The sequence below is a fragment of the Protopterus annectens genome, chromosome 6.part0, assembly GCF_019279795.1.
Source record: "Protopterus annectens isolate FY-2018-M chromosome 6.part0, PAN1.0, whole genome shotgun sequence".
In the NCBI taxonomy this organism is placed as follows: Eukaryota; Metazoa; Chordata; order Ceratodontiformes; family Protopteridae; genus Protopterus; species Protopterus annectens.
The window spans coordinates 1,783,805,541-1,783,822,175 of record NC_056737.1 but is presented as its reverse complement, the minus strand read 5'-3'; the positions used below and the strand labels follow the sequence as shown (position 1 = coordinate 1,783,822,175).

General features: G+C 41.1%; 1 protein-coding gene across 2 annotated transcripts in view; it reads left to right on the top strand.

Annotated features, from left to right (window-relative positions):
• Positions 1-16,635, top strand: part of LOC122804935 (tissue factor pathway inhibitor-like) — an 844,713-nt gene that overhangs the window by 665,577 nt on the left and 162,501 nt on the right. The window contains exon 5 of one of the 2 annotated variants that reach the window (XM_044075153.1): positions 10,449-10,547. The exons of the other annotated variant lie outside the window; for it this stretch is intronic. Within the exon in view, the coding sequence (XP_043931088.1) occupies positions 10,449-10,547 (99 nt within the window). The remainder of the gene's footprint in view (positions 1-10,448; positions 10,548-16,635) is intronic. 2 annotated transcript variants of the gene reach the window in all.

The following is a 16,635-nucleotide window of genomic DNA, read 5'->3' as shown; positions in this document are numbered from 1 at the left end:
GAAACAATGATTCCTATTATACCTTGCCTGCAACTAGAGTTCCTATGGTGGACAGAGGCCTGCCACCAAAACAAGGGACTGCCATTCACTCCACACCCTGCCACCCAAACCCTAACTACAGACGCATCAGACTATTGGAGGGGGCTCATCTGGCAGGAAAGTGCATTCAGGGCAAATGGAGCCCAAATCAAATGCACCTACATATCAATCAGAAAGAGATGCTAGCTGTACAGAATGCACTGACAGCCTTCAAGGACTACCTTCATCCAGGACAACTAATGATAAATACAGACAACACCACAGTTATGTGGTACATAAGCAGGGGGGTACACATTCCTACCCCCTTTGCAGACTAGCCATGGCACTGTGGAATATGGCCTTGGCCTACCAAATACAACTACAAGCACAATTCCTGCCAGGAAAGTGAAATACTCTAGCAGACGAACTAAGCAGAAATCTTATGAACCCACACGAATGGAAACTGGAACCACAAATGTTCAACATGTTGGCACGCAAATGGGGGATTTCAGACATAGATCTTTTTGCCTTACCCCAGAACTATCATTTGGACAAATTCTGCACAAGAATTTATCACAAAAAAGCTTGGAAAGTGGATGCTCTGTCATTCAGCTGGAAAAACCTATCAGTCTATGTGTTTACCCCTCTGCCTCTGCTCTCCAAAGTTCTACTAAAAGTCAGACAGGACAAATCAGAAATGATTCTGATTGCTCCAGAATGGCCTCGCCAACATTGGTACCCACTCCTGTGAAATGTGTCACACCTTCCTCCATGGCATCTGCCTCAGACACCTTACCTACTGTCTCAACAGAACAACCAAATTCTGCACACTCAGCTCCAAACTTTGAATCTTGCAGCATGGCTAATCAACAAATTTCACGCTTGGCATCTCTCGACAAATCTGTGATGGATGTCATTTTGGAGGCTAGAAGGCCTAGTACTAGAAAATCTTGTGCTGACAAATGGAAACGATTCTGTGCCTGGAACCAATCACAAGGAATAAGCACAGCAATGCCCAATATTCCTCAGATTTTGCATTATTTAACTGAGATACTTCACAAGGGCCTATCTTTTTCTTCCATAAAAATCCATGCCTCTGCCATTTCAGCTCATTACAACACAGAACCTCCCCTCTTTTCTCATCCTCTGCTAAAGCAGTATCTCAGAGGGGCCAAAAATGTAAGACCCCCCCCAGGAGAGCACCAACTCCTGCATGGGACCTCAATTTTGTTTTGGACAAACTCACCCTCCCTCCTTTTGAGCCAGCTGCTACTGCGGACCTAAAATTTCTCTCCTGGAAAACAGCTTTCCTTTTAGCAGTCACTTCAGCTAGAAGGATTTCATAATTACAGGCTCTTATGGTAGTGGAGCCTTTCATTATTTTTCATCCAGACAGGGTGGCTCTCAGGACCAATCCATCTTTCATGCCTAAGGTGGTATCCAGTGTGGCTCTTAATCAGACCATTCATCTGCTAACTTTCTTTCCCAATCCACAGAACAAGGGTGAGCAGATTATGCATTCATTGGATGTACACAGACAACTTAGATTTTACTTAAACAGGACAAAATCTCTTAAGAAAATCTGAACAACTATTGGTGGCATTTGCTGCAGGGGCAGAGGGAAAGGCTATTTCAAAGCAGACTATTTCCAAATGGATAAGCCATTGTATTCATTTCTGCCATACGCACCATGGTAAACCTATCCCCAAGGGGATCAGATCTCATTCCACCAGGGCTGCATCTACTTCTGCAGCCTTTCTCAGAGGGGTTCCTACCAGAGACATTTTAGAAGCTGCTACCTGGAGCTCAGTTCATACATTCACCAAACATTACCATTTACCTCTCTTCTCTAAATCCAGAGCTGGCTTTGCCACTGCTGTCCTGCAGGGCCTTATAGCTGCTCCTAATACTGTATAAATCCATCCTCCCAACCATAGCTTTGGGATTCTACACAAATGTAAAGACTGCAGCAGTGAAACACGAAGAACATAGTACAGTTGTGTACACTTACCATAAATGTAGATGTTCGAGTGTATTCACCGTTGCAGTCCTGGTTACCCACCCTCCAGCCCCCTATTTTTCTCTTACTATACCTTTCCTTTCTTTTACTATGCTTAAAAGCCTTTTTGGTGTATTTGCTTTTGTTTGGAGGTATATTTTTGTGTTTTAAATTATATATATATATATATTTTTTTTTTTTTTTTTTTTTTTTTTTTACTACCCATTTGGGGGGCACCTGACATCTGGGGCAAGAAAAACTGATGTAATGGCATCAGCTGCATGTTTTATACCCCTGACGACCTGATGTCATGGAAGAAGAGACAGCAACCGACGCAGGACCCAAGACTTTGTTAATCAGGCCGACTGTGGGCAACCTGACAGCAGATTACCCAAATGTAATGACTTCAACAGTGAATACACTCGAACATCTACATTTATAGTAAGTGTACACAACTGTACTTTCTATGTCTCTCCAAGAGAATTCCTCTCCATACCAAGCAAAGCAGCACCCTGATTTTATTCAAAAACCACTCTGATTAATGAATGGGGGTATTGTAACTTCACAATATTCTTGCTCTCCTCAGCTCTACGGATAGAGGGGCTAAGTAGTGATAACTGTAGTAGCTCAGCTGCAAATGTTCTGTCTTACCAATTGCCTATTATCTATGTGTGAACCTCTGAATCTGTGATCTGAGCTCTAAGACTTTTTCTGGCAAAAGTCCATGTTTGTATTGTCTTAGTACTTGTTTATTAGTATTAAATGATTTTTCTGCTTGATTTTTTTTCTTGGTAAGTCATTTATTTTTGTTAATTTTATAGTGCTTTAAAATTTTCATTTCAGTGTCGTGAGTGCCTTTTGAAAATCTGAAGATAATCCCCAGAATAGAAGAAGTGAGAGAGTGAATGTGGGGTAATATATGTAAAGACCAAGGTTGTGGTACCTTAGAGAATTTCTTCGAACCAATATACAGTGATATAATTGTTGTTATATGTAAAAAACAGGGAGGACCCCCACATAAAGGGGTACAGTGCCACCAAACACAAAATATTTAAAGGAGTAATACCAAAATGTATAACTTAGTGTGTGTTTTTGAGTCAAAGTTTGTTTTTCAGAGGGTATAGACTAGTATAATAAGGTATAAGGTTCATAGGTTCATACTAGGCTATCTGCCCTAGGGCATTTATAAGCCTAGCCAGAGTGTGTTTGGCTTTCGCCACCCATTTTAAATTAATTTTGCTATGCCCTTTTTCAAGGTTAGTATACTGTGCCTCTGTCTAACAGTGACACAGAAGTGATAGCCATGGTAAACCTTTGATCTCCCATCCACTCATCAAGATTCCTCTTGAAGAGAGTCAATGAGGGACTCTGCCTAACCTGGACTGGGATTTTATTCCAGAGTGAAGGGAGCCTCTGGGTTATGAATCTGTCCTTCCAGCATGTCCTATTTAATTCAGTGCTGAGGTTCAAGTCTCTCGAGCGCGTAGCTCGATGGGATTTGGATTTTCTGAGGTGCAGCATGTCCATTAATTCCAGGTTGGACATGGCTTTATACGTCAGGCACAGATCGCCTCTGAGCAGGCGGTATGCCACTGAGTAGAGCTGGAGTTTCACGGTGACCTCCCCTGATCTAGATGTGAATCCCTTCATGATTCGGTCGGCTATATAAAAAGTTTTTCTAACCACTTTGGCCACGTGGTTGTCAAATGAGAGATTGCTATCAACTTGGGTCCCCAGGTCCCTAATTACTTCCTCTGTACTTAATGGATTACCACCTATGTGGTAATTTGTGGGCACTTTGTTTTTGCCAAAGGGGATGACTATACACTTTTGGCATTTAGCTTGAGGCCATGGCTCTGGCACCAGTTGTCTGTTTCTATGAGGCCCTTTTGGAGGATGCTTATGTCGACTGGAGAGACGATTATGGCACCCAGTTTGCAGTCATCTGCAAACTTGGTCAGCCACAGTCCTTCCATGTTGGGATGTACCTCCGAGAAATATATACCGAACAAGAGAGGTCCCAGGACTGAGCTTTGTGGGATACCACTTGTAACTGGTTTGGAGTCTGACATGGCTCCAGCAATTCTAACCATGTGGGTTCTGTCCTTGAGACAGTTTGCAACCCATCTAGTGACATAGGGGTTTATATTTAAGCTGGTGAGCTTATCTATAATGCCCGAGTGAGGTATTGTATCGAAGACTTTTGCGAGGTCCAGGTAGGCTGTGTGGACCACCTTCCCCTCATCAATGGCCTTGGTGACTGTTTCAAAGAAATTGAGGTTTAAGAGGCAGGATCTGCCCTTAACAAAGCTGAACTGGGTAGGATCCAGTGTCTGTAGGTCCCCAATATCTTTATTTATGAGGTTCATGATGATCCTTTCCATAGTTTTGCAGACCAATCTAGTCAGGCTTATGGGGCGATAGTTTCCAGGATCTGTTGAGGCACCACCTTTGTGGAGTGGGACCACTGTTGCTGTACGCCACTCTTTGGGTACATATCCTGTAGTAAGGCTGAGATTGAACAGTAGTTTTATGTTTGGGTTTAGCTCTTCTTGGAGTTCATGTAGGACGCAGCCCGGGACACCGTCTGGTCCCATTGATGCTGTGTTTTTTGCTTTGGAGAGGGCGGCTCTTACCTGAGCATCTGAGATGTCAGGGGGGTAGCACTCTGCTGGGATAGATATTTGCCCTTTTGGTAGGGAGGGGGGGAGAAGTTTGCGCTGAACCTGTCAGCTAGGATGTTGGCAATGTCTGTGGGTTCGATGTATTTTTTGTCATTTTGGACTAATTCTGAGCATATCTGAGAATTCCCACCCAGGTTCCTAACATAACTAAAGAAAGCCTTGTGATTATCCTTAGTGTCCTATGCAGTTTTTCTCTCGAAGCTGGCCTTAGATGATTTTATGAGTGCCCGTAGTTTTTTGCTAATACTGATCATAGATGCCTTCCCTTTTTGGGATTTTGCTCTACCATGTAGTAGCATCCTCCTTCTATTGTATAGTTTGTTTATGGCTGGGGTCCACCAGACAGGACGTCTGCCTTTGGAGGATTGGGTCTTGGTTTTATTTGGGATTGCATGATCCATGCATTCCTGACGGTGTTCATAGAATGCGTTTATAAAGGATTCTGTGGTCTGGGCCATATTTTCCACAGGCTCAGGGGCTCTGAAGGATTCCACCTTGGTTTTGAGGAGTGTGAAATTTGCTTTAGAGAAGTTTTTCACTGTGGTTTTCTGGGCAGGGGGAGGGGTCGGGATGTGAATATCCAGTGAGGTTAGCTTATGGTCTGATCTTACCAGTGAGGGATACACTTCTGGTCTGGAGCATAGAGTCCCCATGTTGGTGATGATCAGGTCCAGTATGTTTTCCCCTCTTGTGGGAGTGGTAACAAGTTGTTCCATAGCATTTGAGTTTATAAATTCTAGGAACCTTTGGGCTAGGGTGTTGGAGCTAGAGTAATGCTCCCAGTCTATGTTTGGGTAGTTGAAGTTGCCCAATATAATGGTGTTTGGAGAGACCTTCATATTTTCCAGTGTTCTCAGGAAGGCTGAGTGGGGTTCCTGGGTTTGGGAGGGTGGTCTGTAGCAGACTATAAACTGGAAGGCAGTTTTACCCACTGTTAGTTGCACATGGATAGTCTCTGATGCTTCGTGCTGTGCCACCAACCTGGAGGTGTGGGTATCTTTGACGAATATTGATACTCCCCCTCCTTTTGTGGTTTGGTCCAAGTTTTGGGGCTGAAAAGCATGGTATGAGGTATAACCTGGTAGTGCTGGGGTGCTCTCGGGAGCCTTGAACCAGGTTTCTGTTACTGCACAGATATTGATGTTCTCCATGCTAAAGAGAGTTTCAAGTGTGTGCATCTTGAGGTTTAGACTTTTGGCGTTGAGTAGCATTACTCTTAGTTTCTTATCCCTTGTGATATCTATGGAGGTGGGTTTGTCTTTTGAGCCTTGCCTAAAAGAGGCACTTTGGGGGAAGCAACAGCCTTTGCCAATATCCGAAAGCCCAGGGGTGAGAGGTGCAAGCCATCCCTAGTGAAGCATCGTAGCTTGTCAAGCATGTCATCCCAGGCTGACAGGCATTGGAACCCCTTTGAATGACACCAATACTTAAGCCAATTGTTGAAATTGATCATCTTGTCTTCATATTGTGGCATCATTCTTGGTGAGGGTAAGATGCTACTCAAGGTCAGGGTCATACCGACCTGGGCTACATGCTCAGAGAGCTCCTCTATGTCTCTTTTCATGTAGTCCAGGGAAGTACGTCTCAGGTCATTCACACCAGCATGGACAATGACCGAGTTATATTTGTACTTGCCTTGGAGTGACCTAAGTGCTTGTGTTATGTGGCGGATCCTAGCGCCTGACAGGCAGCTCACTATGACCTTCTCCTTGTTCAGCCTGGTGAGCGGGACGTCAGTGTGCCTGACGATAGAGTCACCTATTACAAGTGTATCAGTTGTGTTGTTTAGCCTTAAGGGCTGTGACTGTTCAGCACACTGGCTATGTGTTGCACATGTTTTGTTTTGGGGTAGCGGTTGCTTTCGTGTCTGCTTTGGCGGTCTCTGCTGCTTAGGCAGATTTTTATTTAGAGCCTCTGAGTATGTTTTTGTGTGTTTATGTGTATGGTTTGCTGTCGTGGTAGGTCTATGTGAGACTGGAATTGTAGTGAGTGTGGTTTCCTTCTCCTCCTGACTGGTTATGCCAATACTGAGTTGAGAGAGCTTAGCCTCCAGTTTGGCTATATGGTTGCATCTCTCATATGTGTTGGAATTTGTTGGGAGGAGGAGAGGGTTTTCTGTGTACATGAGGCAGTTGTAACATTGCCTCAAGATTCCCAGATTCACCAGCTGGACCAGAGAGGAGATTGACAACTGACCTTTGGACATGCTAGAATAGTATTGGGAATTCCTTTATAATTGAAAAAAGGGCCAATGGGGAACAAGGTACTCAAGGGGAGTTTGTGAGGGTGTAGTGCTTTTAATTTTTTTTAGTGCTGACTTATATAATTGCTTTAGTGAGCAAGTGCCAGGTAACTTAAATGCAATGTGTTACAGGTAACTTAAATGCAAAAATGACAAACAGTGACTTTCTTTCAAGTGAAACAAGGAAATAAGTACAGTAAGCAATGCAGATATCACTAGGGATCCACAGAAGCGCTGAAAAGCTGTGTTTTAGGTGGAATTAGTGTTTCAGGGAAATAACAAGCAAACAAACAACAAGCATACAAACAAAGCTAGATTCAGCAGGCCTGGATCTAGTCTATGCTACAGCAAACAAGGTGTACCAATTTCAGTAAGAAACAGTTCAAATATGCAGCACTATAAGCCTTTAACCAGAAATTCCCAGCTCTGAAGGGCAGAGTCCAGCCTCTCCTCCCACAAGTGTGCAGACCACGAACCTTCTTAATGTAAATAACTGGCCTGAAGCCCAAGTGCTTAAACCAGAACTAATACACTTTTAGAATAACAGACACTGAGCCCTCAATTAGCAGTTCCCAACTTAAAATGATGGAAGCTACCTGTCCTGCCACTACAGTGCAGGCCACAAACCTTCCTAATGTAAAACAACTGGTCTGAAGCCCAAGTGCTTAATCCAAAAGACTTAGAATGGTAGCTACACTTTAATCAAGTTACTACCAAGCAGTAATAAATACAATTGAATAATTTAAAGAATGCCTGGATTAGTGCTCAAGTTATACAAACAAAGCTAGATTCAGCAGGCCTGGATCTAGTCTATGCTACAGCAAACAAGGTGTACCAATTTCAGTAAGAAGCAGTTCAAATATGCAGGCACTATAAGCCTTTAACCAGAAATTCCCAGCTCAGAAGGGCAGAGTCCAGCCTCTTCTCCCACAAGAGTGCAGACCAGGAACCCTGTTAATGTAAAATAACTGGCCTGAAGCCCAAGTGCTTAAACTAAAAGGCTTAGAATGAGTTACACCAATCAGTAATAAATACAACTAAGTACTATTAAGATGACGCAAAAGCAAAATAAAGTAGGAAGAAACACAAATACAGTAAAAGCAGATAAAACTTTTTTTTTTTTTTTCTTTTTTTTTTTTGAGTGAGCAAATGAGATGGGCCCAGGAGTTACAGGACAGAAACAAGTGCAAATGTAGGCCTTCAAATCAGAAAGTTGAGAGAGATGGAAGACCTCCCAAATGGCCAATAACTACAAATTCTGGGCCAGAACCACTCCTTATGTGGTAGACAGGTTATCTAATGCTTACCAGTCCCACTGATAAGCTAGAAGGCTTCCCTCCAACACAGAAAGGCTTGGGGGCTCAGAAGCTTACAAACAGTCCTGGATACAGCAAATCTGTATCTGGAACACTAATTACAGGAAAGGTAGGAAACAGGCTTGCAATTTTTCTTTTTTTTTTTTTCTTCAGAAAAGTAGCAAAAACAGTAGTAAAAACAATTCACATGCAGTGCAAGCTGGCACACTTGAATATGTAGCAATATTAGTCCACACACAGTTTGAAAAATGTAATTAAATTAAAAAGGACTAAAAACAAGTGCAGAAAGGGTTTATTGGGTAGAATGCTGCAAAGAGATGGGACTGGGGGAGTGTCCTAGATCAAATCTACAGTGGGGCGGGCACTGCAAAAGCCACCAAGTTTAAACTACAACCAAGAACAGGGAGGGAAGGTGGGGAAGACAGTTTCAACACAGATGTGAGGAATCACAGTGCAAATTATAAAACCAGAAAAATATATACTGATCTCTGTATATTTGCAGAACAGTAAGACAACAGATATCTAAGCAACAATTTAGCTCTATAATACAGAAAAATATACTCATCTCTATATATTTGCAGATAGTCTTGTAAGGCTCTCTCTCAGTGCACAGGTTCCAATTTAAATTTAGTTACAATTTAATCAGGCTACTAACAAGCAGTAATAAAGGCAGCAGAATCAATTTAATTCAGTACTTTTAAAAGAGGCAAAAGCAAAATAAGGTAATAAAATAGGAAGAAACACAAATACAGTAAGGCAGATAAAGTGCAAAAAAATTATTATTATTATTTTTTTTTTTAGTTGGAGGAAACAGAGCAGATTAAGATACTATAGGGGAATGCCCTTCCCAAGTGCTCTCTCTGTACACTGCAGAGGAGATGGGACTGGTAAGAGTATCCAAAATCAAAATATGATCTCACTGTACTCAGTTGAGTGAGCGAATGAGATGGGTCCAGGAGGAGTGTGTAAAAAGAGATTTACAGCAGGGGTGGGCAATTCCTAAGCCACCAAGATTAACACCACAACAAAAAACAGGGAGGGTGGGTGAGGAACTACTGCAGAGATTCAGAGACACACAATATTTACTCACTCAAATCTTAAATAAGTGCAGAAAATATACTTAAATCAGCTTATGTCCAGTTGATATATGCAGACAAGTCTCAGTAGCCAGCAACTCGATTTAAAATGATTACTAGAAATGTAACCAACACAGATTTTAATGTTAGCAGAAACCCCCAAGCTAATTAACACTAACAAAGGAATTTCAAAGCAGTGATGTCTAATAGGGAGCTCAGCGCCATATAAAATATCTTTTGGCTTTTCCCGGTTAGGGGTCATCACAGAGGATCACCAGTCTGATAATGATTGACAGTGGGGTTTTAACGGTGTTGAGTTGCCAGCCCAGCACCCAGCCTTCAAAGAAGGCACATCCACACACGAATGCACCTACCTGCATGTCTTTTCAACTTCACTCAACTGTGAGGAGGACATGTAGAACTGAAAAGAGGAGCCAGCAAGCTATGGCAAGCTGTTTGAGGACATGCAGACTCTGCACAGAAGGTGTTCCAGCTGAGAATCAAACTGGAGAACCTCTTGCTGTGAGGCGACAATGCTCATCACTGCAACACCGCTGCCTTAGCGCCATATAAAATGAGTTTTGGTCAAAATATACATATTGTCCTGTGTAAAAGTAGAACTAATTTTCCAACAGATTAGATATACGGTTTTGTATTTTTATGTAGATATTAAAACTGAAAAGCATATGGGACTAGTAGTATGAAACAATAACTCAGTGAAAAAGATAAGTTAGAGTAAAAGATGGAAGTCGCTATAAAACAAAAATGGCCCTCAAATATGCTTTAAGCAATGATCTTGTATTTTCAAATGCTACCTTACTGATAGATGGTTCACTTAAGGCAAGTATGTAGTAAACTGAGAAAGAAAAGATATAGTAGGGCTTATGCATAAATGACAAGTCAAGTATTCCATTGCTTACACATTTTAGAAATTTATTAAGCATCTATATAAGTAAAACAGGAACTTGATAGAGCATGTGCATTTATTTCTAAACTGTCATAATACAAAAATGATTGACAGCTGTTTTCAAGTAGACAAACTTTGGTACTGTTATCAGATTTTCTGAATTAACCAATTTTTGTCTTCTTTGTTCTTCATTTCTCTTTTCATAGCAATGCTGACACCAAAAACAGTGCCAGATGGAGGAAACTTACCATTAGAAGATGTGCAGCCTCTTTCAGAGAGATTACTTACACCACCAAAAAAACCAGGTCAGCTATAACCTGAGGTGCATTGACAATAGCATGCACGTTTATTAACAGCACACAGTACAACAGCAGTATACTTTTGTGTTCTGAAGTGCTGTAACCTAATTTTGATAGATAGCCTAATTAGTTGGTTTTGGGATAGATATGTAATTTGCATATTTTATATAATTCAAAAAAAACAAAAACGAAGATGTCCAAAGCCAAGTAACCAAAATCCAAGGCCAGAGAAGTAGGAAACAGCACAGTGATATATCTGAAAAAACGTCCTTTACTTAAACAGTCCACGAACCAAAATAACACAAGCGCTTTCACTCAGGCAATTCTGAGCTTTTTCAAGTGATAAAACATCTCATTCAGTAATACGCCTTATATATTGTGTCAATCATAGCCTTAATTGAAAATGCATGTTGTTAAATTAAAACATTTAAAGGAACCTTCTAAAAAGATTTTTTAGTATAAGTATAAGTATGTTAAAGAACTGACTTGCAAATAAAATACTTCCCAAGCTGGGAGTTAAAATGATGATGCATTTCATGAATTTGAACAAGTTAAATTAAAAACAAGTATCTTGTCCATCATGTTGTCTATACAACATTACTAATTATAAATACATTTAAAAATCTACAAATCATTACACCCAATATATCTAGGGCAATAATATATATTTTTAGAGTATTAAAATCTTTCCTCATGAAAGTCTATCTAAATAAATTCTACAGATTAGCATATTATTGTTAAAAAACAATATTGATATATTAGTCTATTAATCATGGACACAAACAAAATGTAAGCTAAGAATAGTGGTTAGGGTGATTGATACGTGTAACCACATAAAAGAGAAATGCATACATAAATGGCTGGGTCAATGGGTAAGTCAATACATGAATAAACATTTGTGAGTTGATGAAATAACATCAAATAAAAAATAAAAAATAAAAAATAGATAATAAATAAATGCATGCAATAACAGTAGCTATAGCCTAGCTCTTCTTAACTTGAGAACTGGTTTAATGCCGATGGTCCCATTGAGCCTGGGTGGTCTTCCTGCATCCAACCTTAACTGCCATAGTAGTTCGCGATATCCAAGTGTGGATTCCCAGTCGCCACCCCTTGCATCTGGCTCAACCTGTTCTAATACTAAAAATTTGATGTTTAACCCTGGGCAAGAAAGGGAATGCTTAAAGAAAGCATTTGTTTCCTTCTTTTTGGCCATATCATAAAAATGTTCATAGATCCGTTTTCTAAGTTCCCTCTCGGTCTTCCCCACATAAAAAATTTTGACATGTGGTGCAAAGGCCCAGGTATACAACCCCTTTAGTGGCACAAGTGTAAAAACCTGTTGGGTGTACCCTAAAACCCCTAGATGGAATGTAAATGGATCGATATGTAATTTGCATATTTTATATAATTATAAATAAATGCTGACCTGACAAAGGCCATATCTAGAATCCCTAAGTTATCTATAATATACAATATAATATTAGTATAACAGAGACGTATGTCTAAAGCTCCTAATTATATTCTACTAACTTTAAAGGTGATTAAAGAGTTTCTGATACATGTGTATTGCCTTTTTGAAGAGCAATGAGGTTTGTAATACCAAAATGACTGTTAAATATGACGGCTTTTCCCGGTTAGGGGTCGCCACAGCGGAACTCCGGTCCGCTACTGCTAGAATGTTCCAGTGTTTTCAGTGGGAGAACACTGAAGTTTCTCAGTCCCTCAGAAAATAGCATGAATTGTTACTAAAGGATTTTCTAAAGCCTACACCCATTCGTTCTGTCCTGGTTGCTTTAGACGATGTGTGTTTTACTGCATGCAATTTTTTTGATTGTCAGCCAGGCCCTAAAATGGCAGATAGGGTGTATAAAATTCCTTAGTCTTTAAAATTGTTATGCTCTATTCCCAAACCTTACCCAGCAGCTATAGCCTTAGCTGACGCCACTTGGTGCTAAGCATTTAATTAACTCCAGTCCTCTTTCTAATAAGAATGGGAAAATTATTGATAGGCATAGGAAAAAAGTGTATAGCTCTACAACTTTAATTTTAAGAATTTTAAATTGTAGGGCTCATATGTTAAAGTTTGTTCATACATATCATATAAGTATGAGGAATGTTTTATCCACAGTTTATTCTTATGGAGAAAAAAAACTGTTTAACTAAATTAGTTTCTTCTATTGCACAGGTCACTACTTTTTCCTTGCAGTGTACGTATGATTCTGTTGATATGTCTTTCAGGACTATGGCCACTGGTACTATTTTAAGGAGATTTGCTTGGCTGCATTCTCAGAACCTCCCAGATGATTTATAAAAATGAGTTTTATAAATTCTCCCTTTGATAGAGACTTAGTGTTTGGCCTTTCTGCTGCAGAGGTGATCAAAAAGTGTGATGTAAGGAGCAAGCTGATTCAAGACCCCCTTTTCCAAATCGTCCAAAGCATGTTCTTTCTTCTCATCCAGTTTTGACAAAAAACAGAATAAACAATCTCTACAGAATTCAGGTAAACAGACATTTAAGAAGAAGTGGCAATGAGCTTCCAAAAAGAAGTCTCAAACCTCTGAAAATCAAGGACAGGCCAACGAGTCTGAATGACTATTCAAGAGACCTTGTGATCCCCTCCCACCCTGGCCCGTATTCTCTTCTAGAAAGTCTGAATATCTATTTTATCTTTTACAATAAATAGTTTCAGACAAATGAGTTCTGAAAATCATTCAGCAGGGTCACAGATGACAGTGGGTGGGAATTTCTCCTTCTCAGGGAGTCATTCTTCATCCTGAAGATCAGAGTATTTTTTTTACATCTGTTCATCATCGCATGTTGTCCCCAGGAGTGATAGAACCCATTCCTCCTTCCCAAGTGGGAAAGGGATTTTATTCAAGGAGGTTCCCAATGCCAAAGAAAGAAAATGCTTTAGACCAGTTCTGGATCTTTATTTCTTTCCTAAACATGTTTGTGATAGTACTCAATTTCAAACTGATGTCACTTCACAACCTGTTACCTCTTCCTCTTTCAAGTTTCCTGGTAACACTATTCATTTAAACTTCAGGCATTTCTTAAGGTTTTGTGTGTCTGGATCACATTATCAGTTCTCTGCCTTACCCTTTGAACTATCCACTGCATCAAGAGTGTTCACAAAGTGTATAGTCCAAATTATAGCTCATTGCAGGCTACAGGGTATCCACTTTTTTCCATAGTTAGACAACTTGCTTATCATTGCAGAGTCTTTTTCAAAATGTTAGGAGTTTCTCTATTGGATGAGAGATCTCTTGCACAAGCTGTGATTCCAAGAAAATATTCAAAAGGGTTTCTTGACTACCTCACAGATTGTGTTCCTGGGATGTCAGCTAGACACCTCAGTTCATAAAGTTTTTCTTTCTCAGGAAAATTATATCTTTATTTAGATCTATTTCTGAGGCGTTCCACTCAGATTTTGGTTACTTTGAGGGAATACCTCAGAATTTTGGGTGCACGACCTTATGATTCTCATGATACACCTGGTAAGACTCCACATGAGAAAGATACAGTGGTATCTGAAATCACTTTGGTCCCAGCATCAGCCCCCTGTATTTTTTCAGATCCCAGTACTGCAGTTTGTCACAGAGATTCTTTTTTTTTGGTGGAGACAACAGATATCCTTAAATCCAGGTCTCCCCTTCTCCATCACTGCTGCAAAGCAGTCAGTCACCACAGATGCTTTAGACTTTGCTTGTGGGAAGGATAAAAGTACAGGAGTTGTGGGATACCAAGGACAGGTGCAAGCATATAAATATCAATGAGATGCTTGCCCTGATCACAACATTCAACTCTCTGAACCATCTTTGATCCCCAGGACCTCTTCAAGGGGTTAAGGACAATACCAAAGTCATGTGGTGCATCAGTAAGCAAGGGGGAACCAGGTCATACCACCTCCTTTGCAGAGTTGTCATGCTAGGTTGGGATATAAGCCGCAACTGCATAACATAATCATGAATTCATAATTGGACAGGTACAAAAGTGTAGTTATTAGCCGTCTGTGCAGTTTTTCCATCGCTCTCAACTTCCTAATTTAAAAGGCCGCATTTGCACTTGTCTCCCGCTTCCTGTAACTAGTCTAGTCCAGATACTAGTCCAGATACAGATTTGCTGTATCCAGGACTGTTTGTAAGGTCCTGAGCCCCCCAAGCCTTTCTGTGCTGGAAGGAAGCCTCCTAGCTTATCAGTGGGAGTGGTAAGCACTAGGTAACCTATCTACTACATAAGGAGTGGATCTGGCCCAGAAATTGTAGTTATTGGCCGTTTGGGCAGTTTTTCCATCTCTCTCAACTTTCTGATTTAAAAGTCCGCATTTGCCCTTGTTCCGTCCTTTCCTGTAACTAGTCTAGTCCAGATACAGATTTGCTGTATCCAGGACTGTTTGTAAGCTCCTGAGGCTCCAAGCCTTTCTGTATTGGAGGGAAGCCTGCTAGCTTATCAGTGGGAGTGGTAAGCACTATCTTAGGTAACCTATCTACCACATAAGGAGTGGTTTCTGGCCCAGAAATTGTAGTTATTGGCCGTTTGGGCAATATTTCCATCTCTTTTAACTTTCTGATTTGAAAGCCTGCATTTGCACTTGTTTCTTTCCTATAACTAGTCTAGTTCAGATACAGATTCTTAGTTTTAGCACTTGAATTTGCTTATTCATGCTCAGCACGTGTTCAGAACTTGCTGTAAGCACTAAATAAGCTACAAATTACAACAGCACTCAACCTTCTTCATTACTTAGAGGAAAACATTTTTTGTACTTACTTTCCTCACTTGCTTAGACAAAAATAACTCTTGTACTCACTTTCCTCACTTGACTAGAGGAAAATAATTTTTTATTCAGGCATGTCCAAGGGTCAACTCCCAGTGTTCTCTCCTGTCTATCTGATGAATCTGGGCATTTTAGGGCAAAGTAGCAATTGCCTCATGTACACAGACTACCCTCTCCTCCTACCACCCAACACTACAACCTGTGAGAGATGCACTTATCTAGCCAAACTGGAGGTAAAGCTCTCTCCAGCTAAGACTGAACTTGACAGTCAAGAGGAGAAGGTAAGCACGTGCACCACACCACACTCATCATACAGTCCCACTAAACCTACACCACCAAAAGCCACACATAGAAACACAAAAACATTCGTGCAGGGTCTCATTAATAATCTGCTCAAGCAACAGAGACCTCCAAAGCAGAAACGCTAGCAACCTCCACCCCCCAACACAACCCAAATGACACATAGCCCACAGACTCAGTGTGCCACTCAACCACAGCCCATAAGGCAAAACAACGTACCCAACACACTAGTCATAGGTGACTCTATAGTCAGGCAAACTGATGTCCCACTCACCAGGTTAAACGAGGAGAAAGTTACTGTCAGCTGCCTGTCGGGTGCCAGGATCTGCCACATAACCCACACACTCAGGACACTTCACAACAAGTACAAATATGACTCTGTCAGTGTCCATGTTGGTGTGAATGACCTGAGATGCATCTCCCTGGACTACATGAAAAGAGACATGGAAGAGCTCTCCAGTCTTGTAGCCCAGACAGGTATGACCCTAGCCCTGAGTAGCATCCTGCCATCGCCCAGAATGATACCGTAGTACAAGGACAAAATGATTGACTTCAACAATTGGCTAAGCTTCTGGTGTCATTCTAAGGCGATCCAGTATCTGTCTTCCTGGGATGACATGGTCAACAGACCATGATGCTTTGCCAGAGATGGCCTGCACCTGTCGCCCCTGGGATTCTGGATACTGGCTAAGGCTCTTGCCGCCACTATAGTGCCTTTTTTAGGCAAGGTTCAAATGGCAAATTCACCATCGTAACAGGAACAGGAAAGCAAAAACTGAGAGTAATGCTACTCAGTGCTAGAAGTCTAAATTTCAAAATGCACTCCCTCGAGGCACTCCTTAAAATGGAGAACATCGATATCTGTGCAGTGACTGAGACCTGGTTCAAGGCTCCAGAGAGCACCCCTGCATTGCCAGGCTATAACTCATACCACACTTTTCGTCCACCTAACCTGGACCGGAACACCAAAGGCAGAGGTGTGTCCATATTCATTAAGGATATCCACACCTCCAGGC